The 20399-nt window shown below is 42.3% G+C and overlaps 1 protein-coding gene across 1 annotated transcript in view; it reads right to left on the bottom strand.

The window, feature by feature from the left end:
* Positions 1-3136: 3136 nt before the first annotated feature.
* LOC137547041 (cilia- and flagella-associated protein 337-like) overlaps positions 3137-20399 on the bottom strand; it is a 92502-nt gene continuing 75239 nt past the window's right edge. Inside the window, exons 16-26 of the mRNA XM_068270182.1 lie at positions 20324-20369; positions 18890-18952; positions 16054-16216; positions 10921-11010; positions 10758-10816; positions 8681-8822; positions 7649-7688; positions 7459-7547; positions 5154-5314; positions 4215-4297; positions 3137-3544 (exon numbers count right to left, since the gene is read on the bottom strand). Coding sequence (XP_068126283.1) covers positions 3382-3544; positions 4215-4297; positions 5154-5314; positions 7459-7547; positions 7649-7688; positions 8681-8822; positions 10758-10816; positions 10921-11010; positions 16054-16216; positions 18890-18952; positions 20324-20369 — 1099 coding nt within the window. The 3' untranslated portion in view covers positions 3137-3381. The remainder of the gene's footprint in view (positions 3545-4214; positions 4298-5153; positions 5315-7458; positions 7548-7648; positions 7689-8680; positions 8823-10757; positions 10817-10920; positions 11011-16053; positions 16217-18889; positions 18953-20323; positions 20370-20399) is intronic.

Here is a 20399-nt window from a genome sequence, read left to right as displayed (position 1 = left end):
GATGGGTGGCAGTGACAGCGGGTGATTGATGGGTGGCAGTGACAGGGGGTGATTGATGGGTGGCAGTGACAGGGGGTGATTGATGGGTGATTGATAGGTGATTGACAGGTAATCAGTGGGTTATTACAGGGGAGAACAGATGTAAATATTGCACTGGCGAATTGATAAGGGGGGGTCTGAGGGCAATCTGAGCGTGTAGGCGGGCGATTGGGTGCCCGCAAGGGGCAGATTAGGGTCTGATCTGATAGGTAACAGTGACAGGTGGTGATAGGGAGTGATTGATGGGTGATTGATGGGTAATTAGTGGGTGTTTAGAGGAGAGAATAGATGGAAACACTGCGCTTGGGTGGTGATCTGATGTCGGATCTGCGGGCGATCTATTGGTGTGGGTGGGTGATCAGATTGCCCGCAAGGGGCAGGTTAGGGGCTGATTGTTGGGTGGCAGTGACAGGGGGTGATTGATGGGTGATAGGCAGGTGATTGACAGGTGATCAGTGGGTTATTACAAGGAAGGACAGATGTAATTAATGCACTGGCGAATTGATAAGGGGGGGGGGGGGGTCGTCTGAGGGCAATCTGAGCGTGTGGGCGGGTGATTGGGTGCCCGCAAGGGGCAGATTAGGGTCTGATCTGATAGGTAACAGTGACAGGTGGTGATAGGGGGTGATTGATGGGTAATTAGTGGGTGTTTAGAGAAGATAACAGATGTAAACGATACATTTGGGAGGTAATCTGACGGCGGGTTTGCGGGCGATCTAATGGTGTGGGTGGGTGATCAGATTGCCCGCAAGGGGCAGGTTAGGGGCTGATTGATGGGTGGCAGTGACAGGGGGTGACAGGGGGTGATTGATGGGTGATAGGTGATTGGCAGGTGATTGACAGGTGATCAGTGGGTTATTACAGGGAAGAACAGATGTAATTAATGCACTGGTGAATTGATAAGGGGGGGTCAGAGGGCAATCTGAGCGTGTGGGCGGGTGATTGGGTGCCCGCAAGGGGCAGATTAGGGTCTGATCTGATAGGTAACAGTGACAGGTGGTGATAGGGGGTGATTGATGGGTAATTAGTGGGTGTTTAGAGAAGATAACAGATGTAAACGATACATTTGGGAGGTAATCTGACGGCGGGTTTGCGGGCGATCTAATGGTGTGGGTGGGTGATCAGATTGCCCGCAAGGGGCAGGTTAGGGGCTGATTGATGGGTGGCAGTGACAGGGGGTGATTGATGGGTGATAGGTGATTGGCAGGTGATTGACAGGTGATCAGTGGGTTATTACAGGGAAGAACAGATGTAATTAATGCACTGGTGAATTGATAAGGGGGGGTCAGAGGGCAATCTGAGCGTGTGGGCGGGTGATTGGGTGCCCGCAAGGGGCAGATTAGGGTCTGATCTGATAGGTAAAAGTGACAAGTGGTGATAGGGGGTGATTGATGGGTGATTGATGGGTAATTAGTGGGTGTTTAGAGGAGAGAATAGATGTAAACAATGGATTTGGGAGGTGATCTGATGTCGGATCTGTGGGCGATCTATTGGTGTGGGGGGGTGATCAGATTGCCCGCAAGGGGCAGGTTAGGGGCTGATTGATGGGTGGCAGTGACAGGGGGTGATTGACGGGTGATTGATGGGTGATTGACGGGTGATTGACAGGTGATTGACAGGTGATTGACAGGTGATCAGGGGGATAGATGCATACAGTAAACAGGGGGGGGGGTGGTCTGGGGGGGGGGTCTGGGGAGAATCTGAGGGGTGGGGGGTGATCAGGAGGGGGCAGGGAGCAGGGGGGGGGGATAAAAAAAAAATAGCGTTGACAGATAGTGACAGGGAGTGATTGATGGGTGATTAGGGGGGTGATTGGGTGCAAACAGGGGTCTGGGGGGTGGGCAGGGGGGGGGTCTGAGGGGTGCTGTGGGCGATCTGGGGCAGGGGGGGGAGAAATCAGTGTGCTTGGGTGCAGACTAGGGTGGCTGCAGCCTGCCCTGGTGGTCCCTCGGACACTGGGACCACCAGGGCAGGAGGCAGCATGTATAATACACTTTGTAAACATTACAAAGTGTATTATACACTTTGTATGCGGCGATCGCGGGGTTAACATCCCGCCGGCGCTTCCGTATAGCCGGCGGGATGTTGCGGCGAGCGAGCGGTGACAGGCGCCGGCGGAGGATCGCGTCACGGATGACGCGATCGCTCCGCCCATGCCCTTAAATGGACCGCCGCCTCTGTGGGTGAGGCCGTCCTGTAGGGCTCCACTTCCCCGCCGCCCCTGTGTAGTGGGCGGTCGGGAAGTGGTTAAATAAACAAAATAATAAATATGGCCGCCTCCATATCCTTCTTAGTTCAGGTGTCATTTTGAGGGATTGTTAACCACAAAATCAAATTCCATTTACCCACTGCACTGTGTTTATTATGCTGCCAGGAATCTTGCCCTGCAGTGCAAGCATTCCAATCTATTCAGAAATGTTTGTTTAGTAATAAATCTTATCTCAGTCAACTAGGCTCTATTCTCTCACCATCGCTGGGGAGAAAGCTTGTCATCTCCCCTCCCACATTCTTGCTCCTCGCTGATTGGCTGAGAGCAGTTCAGTGTGACAGGCTGAGGCTGAAACCTAATCCTGTGCTCACACGTGTTTAGAAAGCAAGCCAGAGATGACACTGCAGATTTGAGGAGAAAAGAAAAAAAAGGGAGGAAATGACATCAGGATTTGGCTTCAGTCAGAGAGAATAAGAAAGGGAAACTGCCAGGAACAGAATTCTCTTCATTTACTATATGATATTCACTGAAATCAAAACATGGACAGTACAATACATGTTTGATGTAAGTATACCAAGTATTAATCTACTTATTTATGTGCTTTTTTTCTTGGCATATTATGGTGGCCCTGCTGTAAAAAGGTATAAGGAAGTGCAGCTAAATTCAGGAAGCTGCTGGGGCTCAGTAGTGACAGAGGTCAGTGTTCTGGCGATGGTGGGGGAAGGTGTATGGCTGTATTATATGCAGACATAGCACCAATAAGAAGTGCAACAGACCACCTCAGGATTGCCTTGACTTTGCCGCACATCACATCCCAAGTAACTCCCACTATTATAAGAACCGATTTATTTTACTTGTATATTTTTATATACGGTAACATATCTAGGCTTTTAGTTTAAACCATATTATACAATGTATTGTCTTAAAGCAGTTTAGCTGACAAAAAGTTGGCTCCTACAGAAGTTCCTGATGCAAAGATATGTACATTTCCAAAATGATCTTGACCTGAGGCTGTTGCTATGGCATCAAATGCTTCCGCAATGAAAAGCAGTATAACGTCAGGTTAGGAATAGTTCTGATGAGCCAAGTGAGGAGAACAAGTGGTCCTGGGTGTTCATCATTGACTGATGGAGCTAGAATGCCAGGTCATATGGGTCATTGAGTTCTGCCCTTGGGTTTGGCTTCCGGATGGTGTCTGGCACAGACATCAAGTCACAGATCTGTAAGGATTTATAGCCACTGAGTCTCTCACAAGACTGCTGGAGCTCCAACTGCTTACAGGCTACTGTTCTCATCCTGGCAAGAGACAACGCAAGAGTCAGAAAAAATGCTTAGACTGCTAAGCGATACAAAGTCATTTTTCTTTATGTAACCCCCTTCTCTAAATGTGTACTTACTCCTATGGTGTTTTACTATACACATATACTACTGACATATTTCTGCATCTCATCAGAGTAAATAAAGACACAACCGAAGCAGGAAATTTGGGCGTGGCGCAAGTGCCTGCTTTTTGTAGCCACAGTTTGCATAGAGGCCTGTAGTTTAATAGGTGCCTCTGATTTGCACCTCCTTTTGTTTTTTTGCGGTGGGTGGGAGGGCGGTTAAGGTTAGGTGTCGGTGGGTTTTTGTTAAGGTTAGGCATCAGTAGTGGGGGGGCAGTTACGTTTAGGCATCGGTAGTGGTGGTGGTGGGGGGGGGGGCAGTTACGTTTAGGCATCAGAGTTTGGCTACATTTTTACTAGTGATTATTTTGGGGGCACCTTCTGTGCATGTACACATCACAACTCATTGTCCAATAATGGCCTTGATGTTCTAAAGTCTCTACTATCAAGTTGGGAAGAAGCAATTTACCTATCAGTACAATGGTTTGGAGAATATACAATTCTATGATAGCAGAGGAAGCGAGCTAGCCTCAGTTTGTTACCCCAATCAGCACTAAATACACATGACATTGATTTCAGATTACCTGTTTTTAAAATTCAGTGTGTTTATTTGCTTTAGATCCTTTGCAATATCAGTTTCATCTACTGAGATGAAAGAAACCTCCACCTGAAATTAAAGAAAGAAAAAAGAAATGACTTCTTATGACACCTGGAATATGCAATCATTTAAAACATTTCATCAACCCCAAATCATAATGTATGGCAATGACTTTGAAAAATCGTTCCAATATTTATTAGTACAGAAAGGTCTTTTCAATACAAAACTTTTAGGTAAAAATTGATGTATGATTTCTCATTGGAGCCACAATACATAGAAAATCCATATATAGGGTCAAAAACAGTGTGATATACTGTAACTATTTGTTATACAAATGACTGGGGCAATCTATACTGATATAAGAGACAACAAACAGGACAACCATCCAGACAGTCACCAGTAAATATGAGACATGTTGCCCCCATGGGATAGGACACATTTCCCTGGGTGCAACATGTCTGATGACTGCCTGGATGGTTGTCCTGTGTGTGGGGTCTTATATTGGTATAGATTGACCCAGTCATCTGTATATTTGGAATGATGAATTTTCTATGTATAGTGGCTCTAAAGAGAAATCATACAGCAATTTTTACCTGAAAATGTTATATTGAAAAAAAAACTCTCTGTACTAATAAAGATCGGAAAATACATTTTTGCTAAATAATTTTTCTGATTGATATGAGAGACTGCTATCCTTTGGTTAGACAGAAGATTATGTCAGGTGCAGTGGAACACCGCTATGGATAGTTTTGCCTATTCCCAAATTTTGTAATTTTTTCTATGTAAAGGCGCATACAGAAATTCTGAAATATAGTTGCAGTCATCCAAGTTCTGGAGTGTCAGAGCCCAGCATTCAGATATGCATGTGTATGGCCATCTTCTCCTATGCCCATCGTATTTCACCAACTGGCCACAATATTACTACCTCAGAGCTACTGTCCTTTTGCTCCGGGTCTTCATCTGGATCCTCTATGGATTCCCGCACAGCAGATGACGTTTGTTTCTGATAGGCTGAATCATTATTACTGGTATCTGTCCCCTCTTCTATGATTGTCAGAGACCATGGTTTATTCTGTCCAAATATTCCTGCAGAGAAATCACACACGTTTGTTACCCCTAAAACCATATATTACCACACAAAGTAGTTATGACAAATTGTATATCTGCGTGTAAAGGGGGCTTGGATGCTGTCCTTGCACTGAAGTACATCCATGGCTATAATTTCTAGGTACCAGTAATTCCTGGTGGTGTTGATCCAGGGAATTCATCTAATTGTCATCTGGAGTTGGGAAGGATTTTTGTAACTTTAAGGGCTAATTGGTCCAAGTCTTGAAATGGTTTCCATCTATGCGCTTCTGTCCGCTTCTGTCCGCTTTTCAGCAACATGTATCAATCTGTAACATTGATGTGCTGATAAAAAGCGGATAGAAGCGGACAGATGGAAACAAGGCCTACACTTAATCAGTTGCTCTCAGTTATGACTGAAAGAAAACTGATTTTTAAAGTATTGACCATGTTTTTCTATGGCCTCTTTTACACTTACGTTTTAACTGAAATCTTCCAATGCACTGCTATGGAAAAAACGCGTACTAACGCATAAGTGTAAACAGGGCCCAACTCTGGATCAACTGAGCTATGTAAGGGTGCAGACTAGATTTGTACCATATTTTCTCAATGGACCGATGTCTTTGCTTTCAACCCAATGAACTATGTAGAGATGGTTGGTCAATGGCCTGGACAATCTGCTCATAAGAGACTACTAAAGCTTCTTACACATGTATGACTGTTCTCAACAGAGGATCTACCATGTGTACAGTAAAGCAGGTGAGTGCCTAAGCTGGGCACCACTATAGCAGTAATGCTGTAGTGTGCACCGCAAGGGTAATTCGAGGTTCTGGCAATATCTGGACCCCAAATTATTTCCCCCTCTGAGTTACTACAACTCAGAGGGGGGAATAGTATTTAACGCCACCAGAGATTTCAGCGGCAACAGGGTGAGCCATCAAATTCGGCTCACCCTGCACCTAACTCACCAGCAGCGTAATAACACGTACGCTGTGTACAGTGGCGTGGCCCCTGACCCCCATCAATGTGTAGGCGGATCGACGTGGCCAAGCACTGGGCGAGGGCATTGTTCTCTCCCTGCCCTCTTCATGGTCCCTCTTTTATCCTCCATAGCAACAGAACATGTCACTAGCCTGTAGACTAGCCACATGTCTGTACAGAAGTTGGCTCGAACATTTGCCTGATGAATTGAGTCCTGATTCCTGCTGGGCGAGATTCATCAAACGTGTGTACCCAGCCTTGGCTTCTATGCTACACAACACATTTCTGAACTTCAAAGTTACAAGATAACAATTTCCTTATCATTCTTTTTTTTTGTAGATGGGGGCAAAGTATCTGTAACCCTTAATTAGCTGTTTACTGTATCGGTTTAGTTATTTTATTTGAAACTTTTGTCTAGAGCAAGGTGTACTTTAAACCTTTATAGAACTTCAGAAAAATGAAGTTCATAGTCAGTGAAAAGCCATGGGTACTGCAAGTCCGTATATACCATACTGTAATTCAGGGGAGTAACTAGAAATCACTGGGCCCCCCTGCGAAACTTTGGATGGGGCCCACTCCCGCCAACCCACCCCCTGCTTTCTGCACAAGTAAACTGAGAACCAATGTTATTCAATTGGCTAGAGCATGTTTTGCCCATGCAGATAAAAACTGACAGCAGTCAAGCATTGCAGGCATTTTCTTTATCAATTACATTAGTTGTGATAAAACGTGCATGTTTTCACTCATACAGACACACATGGTGTACAGAAAACGCATACGGAAAACTGACAGACTATTGTGCTCCCAGCCGCAGCTTATTATACTCACTCTGTCCATCTCTGATGGAACAGAACTGGCTCTGCAGACTTCTCCAGCATCACTACAGAACACAGCACTTGGGGAGGGGTAGAGAGGTTTTGGGATGGGCGCTGTACAGAGGAGCCTGCTGCACACTGAATGGGGACTATCTACAAATCTCTGTCTACAACACTTTGTATGATTTGTTATCAGTAACTGAGCAGATGCAGTCATTAGAACAGTTGTGCAGAGACTAGAAAAGTTTTACTCTCTGTACCCATAGTTATCAGTCTCTCAGGATGGGGCCCCCTTGCAGGGTCTATTGTTATGCCCCTGCTGTAATTGTATGTTTACTATCGGTTATAAAAAACAAACACAACCCTTACCTATATAATCTCCCTGTATGGACCAGAGCTTCACTGTGCAGTCTTTAGATGATGTGACCACTACTTTATGTTTTATCACCGGTATTACTCTGTAGATTACAAAAGCACAGAAATGTAGGACAGTAAAAGTACAGTGAAAAGCAGTTTAGACTAAATCCAGCTATTTCACTAAATGATTTGCTTCACTTACCTAGTTATTTCACATAGGTGTGCTCTCCAGCAGTGTAGCACTGTACAGAGAATAAAGAAGTTACAAAGTCAGTAAGCAATATTGCCAGTTGGCTAACTGCTTATCTAGGAAACTGCAACTTGTCAACATCCATCCACTTCCTTACTTATCATACACTACACATCCCCCTACACCCCCAAGACACCAGCAGCCCCACTCATATTATTATTTTTATTTATAAAGCGCCAGCATATTACGCAGCGCTTTACAAAGCACAATAAGGGGACAATAGGTACAACCAAAAAATGTACAGCAGAGTGTCAAGCAGAACAAGTAGGATGACACTGCCCTTGCTAGCTTACAATCTTATACATGCCTTTACCCCCTTCCCCTTCTTTCCAGGCTTCATTCACATTATACATTCTGCTAAAGCCCTCATCACTCCTTCCCCAGGTCACACTCATACTGTGTATCCCTCCCCATGCTTCCACTTATACAAATGTCTATTCCAACCCCATGCCTCAGCCTCCACTCACATAATACATCCCCCATAAAACCCGCCCCATTCACATTATGCATGGCCATATTCCCATATTCCCTTAGCACCCACCCCCAGGTTGCATCATAGATGCCTATAATTCCCCCCACCCATCAATACATCAGTCTACATACACATCTCCCCTTTACCAGGACTTTTGAGTAGAGCAGCTGCAATGCAGTCATCCTGTGTCTTGGCTGCCATTTAGGTCTGAGGCAGTGAGACAGTGAGGAGGCATGGCACCACTGTAGTATAGCGTTGGGGTACTAAGTACAACCAGGACACCAGATGATAGAATGATCACGGCTCAGCTACTCTTCTGACCACTTGCTGTATTTTTTGTGCTGTGCAAAGCAGGGATATGCACAAAGCATGATGTAAATGGTGGGCATAGTACCTTTTGCAGCTATACACCCCCTAGAGGGGACTCTGGTTGATGTGCCCCCAGCCTCCACAGCAGATACATGGGCTGCTCCCCCAATAGTTACACTCCTGTGCCATAATGATGAACTTACAAGCTGGAGGCTTTATCTCTGGTCCTTCCAGGGCATACATTGATATATTCCAGACATAGACATAGAAGTGCTGATCAGCTGCACAGAGGATGGAATCATCTTCACTGAGGGCCATATCACTCAATGCAGACATGTAATGAGACTGCAACAAGAGGATTGGTGAGTGCTGGTAATTGGAAGTTCAAACGCTTCCATCATCTTATACCCATTATTAATATTATCATAACCTGTTTGTAATCTCAGTTAGTATATGTACTGATTTGATTGTGATCAGCCTTTCTACATGAGTTATACAGACCTGAACTGTAAATCAACAGAACATATCCCTATACATATATACATCGGTTGACCTGCATGAAAGGCCACTGGGGAGTGGTGGAAGATGATGTCAGAAGGGTGTAGCAGAAGAAAGAGGGGCAGTGGTAACCAGACTTAAAGAGAAACCATGACCAATAATTGAACTTCATCCCAATCAGTAGCTGATACCCCCTTTTACATAAGAAATGTATTCCTTTTCACAAACAGATCATCAGGGGGCTCTGTATGGCTGATATTGTGGTGAAACCCCTCCCACAGGAAACTGTGAGGACCATGGTCCTGGCAGTTTCCTGTCTGTGAACCTTATTGCGTTGCAGGAAATAGCTGTTTAAAGCTGTTTTACCAACATGTATAGTGTTCAGACTGAGAGCCAGACCTGAAACTCAATGCTATTCATTAAAGAAGCCTTGAGAGGAATGTACAAAGTACTATAAATGGAAGCACCTGCTTCCAGTACTGAGGTGTTTCCATGTCGTATTAATTTCCTCAACCTAAATCCTAAGCACCTTGGTGCTGGGGACATTGGCACTGGACTTCTTCATTAGGTACTTTAGGGCTTTTGTATAATTATGGGGTATGGGTGGTTAGGGCTAGTTGCTGGGGAAGATGGGGATTGATAGGATAATGGGGGTGGGGTTGTTTACATTGGTTAAGTTGGTGGAAGTATGGTACACATTTGTTGCTCTTATATAAAAATAACTCACAAAAGCACTGAATCCAAAAAGATAAGCATGACAGCCATGCAACTGGCATATTATAAAAGGGAATAAAGATGGCATTCTCCTTATTCCTAGGGACAGAAAACAAAACATGCACTGATGTTGATGCCAAGAACAGGATTCAAGCCACATTTTAGACAATACAGTCTTAAAAAAAAACATTGTCCAAAACAGTTTCTCCAGTTCTGGTGGAGGGTGGCTGAGACCTGGTCCTTTCTAGGTCTTTACAAATATCTGGCACCAGAGCAGGGACAAGGTCCTCCAGCACCCAAGGCTGAGACACCAAAGTGCGCCCCTCCATCCCTCCCACCCCAGCCGTCACACACTGATTGCTATTAGACTAAAAGGGCCACAGGGCCCACAACCTCCCCAACACCTTAATCTCTAGTTATCTGGCTTGCAGTCACTGTCATGTATCCCCTTTTCTTATTTCTTTTTGCTTCATACACAATTGGGAATGACAGCTGAATGAATTCTGCGCCCCCTCCTACACTGCGCCCTGAGGCTGGAGCCTCTCCAGCCTATGCCTCGGCCCGGCCCTGTCTGGCACCTCTGTGGGCAATTTCGCTTCCATGTCCTTCAAAGACCCAAAAGCGGCTGCTCAGCATTTTCAGCTTTTCAAAGTTGCTGATGTGTCCATTTGCATAATTCACAAGAGGGCAAGTAATACAACATATCAGTATCCTGTGCCATTCAATTAACTTTTTCTCATGGGTGATATTTTGACACCTTATCAAAACACAATTTAAGACACCAACAAGCAGAAAATAATCAAAACAGTTTTGACAGAATTTTTTCACCTACTTTTTCAATTGCAATGTGCTGAAAAGTTATTTTAAACAGAATATGAGAAATTATCTCTTAGGAGAACACTTAGGAGAAAACGTGAATTGAATAAGGGCCACTGAACAATCACTGGAACTCCTATTACCGTATCTCAAAAGAATAACTGTAAATGGTGACTCTTGTTTAACGCCACTTAAAATATTTTAAATAATCTCTACATAAACTGTCTAAGAAAACAGACAAAAGCTACTTACACCTGCAAACCTTGCAAAGATTTGGCCTCCACCAGTAATATTCCAAAAAGTAACCTTGCCTGAAACAAACACAAATAGACTTGGTGACTAACAGGCCATTAGTAGAAACACTGGAAGTCCCAGACAGACAGATGTGATTTGAGTTTGTTGACTGGATCCTTACCGTTAGGTCCACTGGCAATCAAAATTGCAGATTCGTTTCTTCTAGGAATTCTCGAGTGTATGAAAACCACTTTATTGATGATTAGATCATCTACACAAAAAGCCAAAACCATACATCTGGTTACAATAGTTACTACAGTGCTCAATAGTAAAATGATTCAAGTGAAAAAGTCTGTCAGCAACGTACACATTTCCAAAGCACAATCTGGCAATCGCCAATGTTTCTAAAGATGCATCTCAATAAATTAGAATATCAACAAAAAGTTCATTTTTTCAGTATTTTTAAAAAGGGGAAACTCATATAAAATCATTATACACCGTGATATACCGGTATGTCAAGCAGTTATTTATTTTTTATTTTAATGTAACAATGCCATTATAGTTTTAAAATAAAACGTTCTACTGTGGATAAAACCCACACGTTTTATTAACCCATTGGTCCCGGTTATTGCAACGTTTAAAATATTTTCCTAGTACAATGTATGGCGCCAATATTTTATATGGAAATAAAGGTGCATTTTTCCGTTTTGATTCCATCACTAGTTACATGCCTATAAATTAAAAAATAACAGTATTATATCCTCTTGACACACATATTTAAAAAGTTCAGTCCCTTAGGTAACTATATATAGTTTTTTTTTTAATTGTCTTTTTCTTCCCCCCCCTCCAAAAATATTTTGGTACTATGGGCGAGTGTGGGAGGGAAGAATTTCATTTTAAATGTAAGTGTGCGTCTTTTTATTAAAATAAATGTATGTAGGTGTAATTTTACTATTTGGCCACAAGATGTCCTTGCGCATTATTTCCTATTAGAGTACTATAAGTACGCTAACAGGAAGTAATGAATGGATGTGTTTACTTCCTAGATACAAATGATCACGGTATCTCATTGATGCCGGCGATCATTTACACAGGGACTTAGATTAATGAATGGGAACTGTGTTTCCATTCAATCATGTCCCCGCTAACGGGCAGCGACGCCCGCCCCTCCGCTGAAGACAAATATTTACGTCCCTGGGATGTCAAGTGAAGATTCCCAGGACGCAGTGGCGTAGCTAAGGAGCTGTGGGCCCCGATGCAAGTTTTACATTGGGGCTCCCCAAGCACTCTATACATAACAATGACACGGCGCACCAAAACCTGCTAATGGCAACTACAGTGCCAGAGGTGCAAGAAGGGAGTGGGGAGCAGTTTGTTAATGATTACCACTATTCAAAGTATCTATAGAAGTGATTATTTTGAGCGCAGGACCAATAGAGCGCTAATACTGAAGTTGAGGGAGGGCCCCTCTGCCCCAAGCGCCCCGATGCGGTCGCAACCTCTGCACCCCCTATTGCTACGTCCCGGCCAGGACGCGATTATACTGCACCTGGCGCAGTAAGTGGTTATGTATGCACATTGTATACCCCTGCTTTATACTGTACGTGCACCACTTACATAGCTTGTGTAACAGGCAATGTAAGTGATACATGTTTGTAGCAGGTTATACAATTTGCATAGCTTGTTACATTATTTTTTTTTAAATGCACACTAAAGAAAAAAGAGGATTGGCTCTTTGGTGCATGAGAACTTAAAAATTTCTTTATTAAAGAGTAACTGTCAGGCTGCAGAAGCTAATTTAAACCTCTATTCTCCTGTGTTAAACAGTTTAGAAGGAAGCCCAAAAGCCATTAGTGAAGATAAAAATCTCAGTTACCTTTGATGTGTGCTTATCAGCAAACTGTTAGACCTAAGCAGGACGCAAGCCGCATACTATACTGCAAAGCATTCTGGGGCCCTCCCCTCGGCTGCTAATGAGACGTTACAGCAGCTTGTAATCAGTCCAGCGCGTAGCACTGATAAATCTCCGGGCAGAGTACACTGCAGGAGTCAGCTATTGTTCCTAGCCACATGGCTCATTAATATTCACTGCACACTGTGTTATTTAGTACCAGCTTTTCTGTGATCAGGAAGCAGGCAGGACATGACGACACATTTGACAGAAAAACATGGAGCCTGCCATGAGCTGTCAGGAGCATCTATCTCTGCATATACTATATACAAATTCTGTGAAATCCAAACGTGGACAGTGAAATGCATATGTAATGTAAGTACAGCCAATCTTTAGCTACTGATATATGTGTTTATTTTCTCTGAGACCTTATACCTAACAGCTCCTCTTTAACACTAATATATATATATGTAGAATCCACCTAAACATAGAATACACAGTACACAAAATAACACCCAATAAAAACAAAGCTCCATATGGCAGTAATGGTATAAGGTAGTGGGGCTACAGTCCCCATCCCATAAACAATGAGTCCCAGTCTCGAAAAAAAGATGAAAATCTCCAATGGCATTCATAAAGATGTTATCAAGCAGGCAGGAAGCAAAGATGGCAACTGTTAGTAATGCAGCAAGTCCACAAGCAGTATTGTTAGCTACAAAGATCCAACAAGGAAATCGCCAGTTTATCGGTTAGAGGCTGTCACACAGAAGCTTGCTAATAAGCCCCTAAAGGGTTCTGAGATTGTAGCAGACGGATGTTAAGGTCACTCAAACCAATCAGCAATTTGTATAAGCAGACTGACAGTTCATGTAGGCTCCTAAATGTGTGACATAACAGCAACCAAATCTTGAAAAGCTGTCCTTATCCATGCATAGGTCACTTGATATCGCCCGCAGGGAACAAGTAGCAAACTTGAGAAAAAACTCGATATGCTTGCATACAGTGGCGATATGCGATTGCAATCAAAGTCAAAGACAGGCCATATTGCATTCCATAGTTACCGATCCTATATGGAGCCAGAATTGATGAGCAAGTGATCCAGAGCGGCTTATGCAAAACTGCCAGAAGGAGACGTATCGCTGCTGGTGTAGCCTGACATGTTTCGTCACAACTAGCGGCCTTTTCAAGGCAAGGCAGCATGTGAGTCAGCGAATAAAACGCCATAATGGCGTATTTGAGCTCCGCTGCGTCCATCAGCTCTCCGCCCACCCCCGCCCCCGCAACCGCCCACCAAAGCAAAGCGCAGGTGTGTGGGCGATGGATCACTGGAGCGCAAATGCGCTCCAACCCTGACAACCAGGATGCCCAAGCCGCACTCAGGAGGCACAATGTGACACAGCGCCCACAAGCAGAGACAAGGGGGGGAAAGCGGAAAAGAGAAGCATGGATACAGCGCACAAAATAGAAAAGCAACACAATGCAAAAATAAATCTACAAATCAATATACATACATATATGACCAGATTTAATAATCAATAGAATAAACATATAAACTTATTTTAGAACTCTGAAAAAGTGGATTTAGCCCCTTATGGCAGCAGGATCCATATAAGACACACAAAGTGTGTCAATAAATCGCTATAGCTGTCACAACGAGACAAACCACTTCCCATTACCAATAACCATTACATGAAGCTGGAATGAGAACACAGCCTTGTACAAAAGTGAAAATTGGGTATATAAAATATATATATATATATCCCCAGTTAGCAATAGAAAAGGCCCAAAATTGTTTGCCACAAATTGGGAAAAAGATATGAGCGTAGCAGTGGAGGGAAGGAAGGCCCCCACTTTTTTTATTACAGGGGGCGCTGGCAGGTGCACCACAATGCAGGGGCCAGGAGTGCAGTGCAAAAGCATTACCAATTAACCGGGTAAAAACACACGGTAGTTGATGCTATCATTAAGACCCTTAGGTTCTGTCGCTCTAAGCTCAAAGATCCATCTGGACTCAAGTTGTAAGTAACAGTGACTTATCCTATCTTATTTTTTTTTAAATGCCATGCTGTCTGCAAACATTAAGTTTACAGAGTTTTTCAGAGGATTGTAAAGCACAGCCCATGCAAGAGTTTGGGGGAGATTCATAAGGAGAGGACTGCAGCCACTGGAGTCAGTGCTTCAAGAGTCACCACACACACATGGGGTACACGTATTCCTTCTATCAAGCCACTTCTGAACTAGAGACAACAACTTCAGAAGCTACAATTGCTTGAGGTCCAGTGCGAAGTGTCTACAGTCAGCAATGATTTGCGGTGCATTGTCATATGCTGGGGTTGGTCTACTATGTTTTATAAAATTGAAAGTCAGCTCAGCACTCTACCCATATACTTAGAGCACTTCATGCTTCCCTCTGCTGACAGACTTTATGGAGATGCTGATTTGATTTGGCACCTACCCACAATGCCAAATGTACCAATACCTGGTTTAATGCCATGGTGCCAATGTGCTTGACTGGCCAGCAGATAATCTATGGGGTACTGTCAAGAGTGAGACGAGAGATGCCATGAAGGCTACTATCAAAGCATCCTGGACTTCCATAACACCTCAGCAGTGCCACAGACTGATCGCCCTCCATACCACACCGGATTGATGCAGTAATTCATGTAAATAGAACCCCAACAATATATATATTATATGTAGGACACAATCGGCTAAAATAAATAAAGGCTTGAAATATACAACTCTGTGTTTAATGAATGTATAGAATATAAGAATTTCACTTTTTAAATGAATTACTGAAATAAATTAACTTTTCCATATTGAAATGCACTTGTAAGAGCCCCCATACACTACCAAGGTAAACCACCAGTATCAGATATCAACTATTTATTAGGTGTAAAACACATGTGATCATGTATGGTAGGCTTAAAGGACACCTGAATTGAGAGAGATATGGAGGCTGCAATATTAATTTGTTGGCGTGCCAATCATCTGCCTCTAATACTTTTAGCCATAGACCCTGGACAAGCATGCAGATCAGATGTGTCTGCCTGGATTAGCTGCATGCTGGTTTCAGGTGTGTGACTTAGGCACTACTGATGCCAGAAACTTAAAGGGACTCCAAGCATCTCTCATGGGCATGCCTTTAAGACTCCGACCAGTACTGCAAAGTACTTAAAGATGCATACCTTTCTGTAGCTTGTGCTCTCCTCTTTAATTTGATGCCTGAATCGACGTTCTACACCAAATAGTTTTCGTTCGATTTCAATTTAAAAAATGTGGCTGCCACCTTGGCTATGTTAAAACTTCCGGGTCAGCCCTGTCTTCTCTGTTAGAGAAGTGCATCACTGAATGAAGCAGGAAGAGGAAGTGACGTGCATGGCCATATGAACAGATAGTGATGTGTTACAATGTATGTGTCACCTGTCATATGGTGTGGCTCTTCTCCTTCAGACACATGAAGATGGCATAGCACATCTCCAGAGCCAAGACTCCAAACACATACTCCCCCAGCACAGTCTGATGTAGCCATGAGATCTGAAGAAGAGGAGGCCAGGGACATCTTTCCTTCATTCTGCTTACTGTTCTGAACAAAAATAAGAAGAAGAATAACAATGTATTAAGTTGTCAACCTTACACAAACCCTGGAAGTTTTGATTCAGAATGAAGCATAACATCTCTGAGCAACTATGGCCAACTCTAAGCCACAAGAAGAGAAAAAACGAATTGCCGAACACACAAGCTAGACAGATCACTATGGAAACATTCACGGTAAACTGTGACTATGAAAAGTCTTCAGAGAAACTATATTATCCAACCCTCTACCAAATGCAATTATTGTGTTTACCATAGCTACTTCCTGTGTAAACCACCAGCAAGACAATATATATATATATATATACTGTACAGCGCTGCGTAATATGTCGGCGCTATATAAATACTAAATAATAATAATAATTCCATGCCTATATCATTGGTAATATGAATCTACGGCCCTTATGCAATTCAATTTTTCACCTGAGTTTTCTCCAAGGTGATATTTTTAAATTTGTCAATAAAATGCATTTTAAGCCACCAGAAAGCAAGAAAATACTCAAAATAATTTTGATAGTGCTTTTTCATTTACTTTTTGGTACTCTTTTAGTTGAAAAGTGCTGGAAAGTTATTTTAAATCAAAGATGAAAAATTATCTCCTAGGTGAAAACTCAAGTGAAAAAGTGAATTGCATATGGGCCTACATGTCCTCTTGTTGGGCCATATGCAATTCACTTTTTCACCTGAGTTTTCACCAAGGTGATATTTTTACAACTTAAAATAAATGACTTTTAAGCCCCCAGCAAGCTAACTAATACTCAAAATATTTTTTATAGTAATTTTTGACCTACTTTTTGGTACTTTTTCCATTACAAGGTGCTAAAAAGTTATATTAAATTGAAGATGAAAAATTATCTCCTAAGAGAAAACTCAGGTGAAAAAGTGAATTGCATATGGGCCGTTGTCTCTACAGTTCTCAGGATAAAAAGAGACTTTCCCTAATCTTTATATTGCCTTTGGGTATGTACTCACATCTGTCACAGTAATTGTATGTTACACCGAGTTTATCTTTTTTCCAAATTAAAACGTTGCCACAGCAAGACCTTTTTTAAGAAAAAATCATTTAGTTGCCCTTTTTTTGGACCTTTTCCAAATCACCTCCTGCTCGGAATGCAATATAAAACTATAGTCCATATTACTACTGGGTCTTTATAAGTGATTTAAATAGGTGAATACTGCATTTACATAACAAGTCTTTGGCCCTTATTCAATTTAGTTTTTCTCCTAAGTATTCTCCTTGATATTTTCACACCTAATGAATAAAATGCTGTCTAAACCACCAGCAAGCAAGAACAACTCTGAATAAGGGCAGATACCATTACAATTCACTTTTTCTCCTGAGTTTTCTACTAGGAGATCATTTTTCAACTTTTTTTTAAAATAACTTTTCATCCCTTTGCAACTGAAAAAGTATTAAAAAGTAGTATCAGATTTACTTTTAGTATTTTCTTGCTTTAGAATTGAATAAGGGCATATGTCTCTTTTTAATTTTAAAGATGAACTTCAACCAAGGATTGAACTTCATCTCAGTCAGTAGCTGATACCCCCTTTCCCATGAGAAATCTTTACATTTTCTCGAATAGATCATCAGGGGGGTCTGTATGGCTGATATTGTGGTGAAGCCCCTCCCACAGTGTGATGTCATGTCCATGGTCCTGACAGTTTAATGTCTGTGAATCTTGTTGCATTGTGGGAAATAACAGCTGTTTCTTGTAACAGTTTCCTGTAACTACCAAAGAAAGCATTATCTCCCTCTGCACATAGAAATCTCAGTAAACGAACATTCCGTACAGATCACCTGGCAGAACTAAAGATGTCGCCACCAGTGATAAATTTCAGAATGTAAATCAGAGTGAGGAAAGATTTTACAATGGACACTGACTAAATCATGTATAAATTAATATTGTAAAAAAAAAGCAATTTTATTCATTATGTTATTTTCACTACAGTTCCTCTTTAAACTATATTTGCTCTTGCAAGTGCTGCTAGTCACTTTCTAATCATAATTAAAGATGTACAGGATCCACTATAGTTATAACTGCTCTGACTCCTCTCACTGAGACTGTTCTTTTCTCAGGCAAGTACCGTAAAAACATGAAACAAGGCAAAGCATACATAATATAGCCCATAGCAACCTATCTGTGTGTACAATACTCTCCCATCTGTGGCTGCATTCCATAAGGACACAAGAGATGCTTTCAGCTAGTGACATACATTTATTAGTTTTGTTGCTGCTGTGTAACTGCTGGCTTGCTGTGAGCACACAATAACAAACATGGAAGCATAGTTTTAGTGTATGGAACTAATCTATGGCCATTTATCATCACATCACCATTGGGGCCCAGTATTGTCTGGAAGTATATTCTTCTTTCTATGCAGGTTGCTGTTTAAGTTGCCAACTCATTAACCTTGGAAGACCAGTTTAGCTGGGTTTGTGGTATGCTTTGTATACAGAAAAGGGAATCCTCACCACCCTACTGTATGGTGTTGTATATTCCTATTGCAACTTAAAAATAAGCAGTAGCAGTAGGGTATATAGGATATAAGCCCGACGAAGGCTGCAAGGCCGAAAGCTTGCTTATTTTTATTCATTTTTAGTTAGCCAATAAATGGTATCATCCTGATTTATAACTTCTAACTTAAAAATAAAGCTCATTTCACTTACTATATTACTTGGCCAGTTGTGTTGTGGATATTCATCTCCTGAAATTGCTACATTATGCTGATCCTTTGGAAAAAAAAAACAATTATTTGCTTAAAGCTGGCCTTTCCATTTTTAAAAAATCTACAATCTACAGTTCTAACTAAGTCCTTCCCTACACACACGTTCACCACACTACACAACCATTACCAGCTAGAAAATCAGAGCATCAATGCTGCTTCTGTATGCAATGAGCAAACAGGAAGTTTTGAATCAGGATGATACCGTTTATCATATCATCCTGATTCAAAACGTTTTGCTTTTACTGATGGCTAACACGGTACAATACTCATGAGCAAGCAGGTGACACATGCCAGATCTGCGACAGGAAATGGTAGTGACACCGGCTGGCTGTGCAATCTGACAAAGATGTGTGTCTCACAAGATCGGTTCACCATATCATATATATTTAATATTCACTAAGCGGGAAGAGAAAATATTGGGCTTGATTAACTATGCTTAATGCGCTGGAACAGCGTGATGTAATGCTTCTTACGGGCCTAAATTAAATAACCGGTACTTCCTGACAGCACAGACGCGCTACTGGCAGCGACGGCTCCTTCCAAATGCCGCACAATAGTGACAATTGGTGGCCACTACTACTGCGCTATTGTAGTACGCACGTAAGAAGTACTACCTCGCACTGTTGCAGCATGTTTAGAAAAGTGAATCAAGCCCAATTATTGTCTGATATCAGTGTACATCTACATTATACTTGATTACATCATTATTAAACCCTCTTGCACAGCAACTCTTGTATGCTGTGCAACTCTTGCACAGCATACAATAAGGGCCTATTTCCACTGAGCCTGAATCCGGGCCGAATCTGCAGCGTTTCCCAATGTGCAAGCTGGGCGGGGAAATGCTGCCTATCTTTCTAGTGGTTATCTGTCTAGATCGCACTTTGGTGCGAACCTAGATGGTGTGCTTCAGATTTCTGCAGCACACAGCCAAATCACAGTAGCCATGCATGGCACGGCTTAGCCAATCAGTCTGTGGCTCCAAAGCAGAACGGGAGCCACATCTGAATCAGAAATGGCTGTGGCTACCAGTGGAAATAAGCCCTAAAAATACTTCATAGTTGCTGAGAAATTCACTGCTGCATGTTCTGTGTGTGTTTAGTGAGATCAGCCTGTCCAGTTGTTATCAGTAAGTGTGAATTAGGGCTGTGAGCTGTGCCTTGGTTCTGTGATAATAAAAAAAACTCTGAAGCATAACCCTTTCTGTGCTCCCTGGAATGTACAGGAAGGTAACACTTCAGGGGTATTCAGGAGTTCCATAAATTGCAATGAAGATTTTTTTCCCCCCTAAAAGTTTTCATGCAGTGGCTTATCTATAAAAGCAGAGATGGAGTTCTGAGTTTGGTTCCACTTTAAAAAGGAGCAAGTTTAAACTTACTGGAAAAAATCTGACCTGTCCGTCACAGGAAATCGTTGTTATCCACCTGTTATTTGAAATACGGTTATAATAAGTT

Source organism: Hyperolius riggenbachi, chromosome 1 (assembly GCF_040937935.1).
Source record: "Hyperolius riggenbachi isolate aHypRig1 chromosome 1, aHypRig1.pri, whole genome shotgun sequence".
Classification (NCBI taxonomy): Eukaryota; Metazoa; Chordata; class Amphibia; order Anura; family Hyperoliidae; genus Hyperolius; species Hyperolius riggenbachi.
The sequence above is the reverse complement of the archived record's forward strand: the minus strand, read 5'-3'. Positions and strand labels throughout refer to the sequence as shown.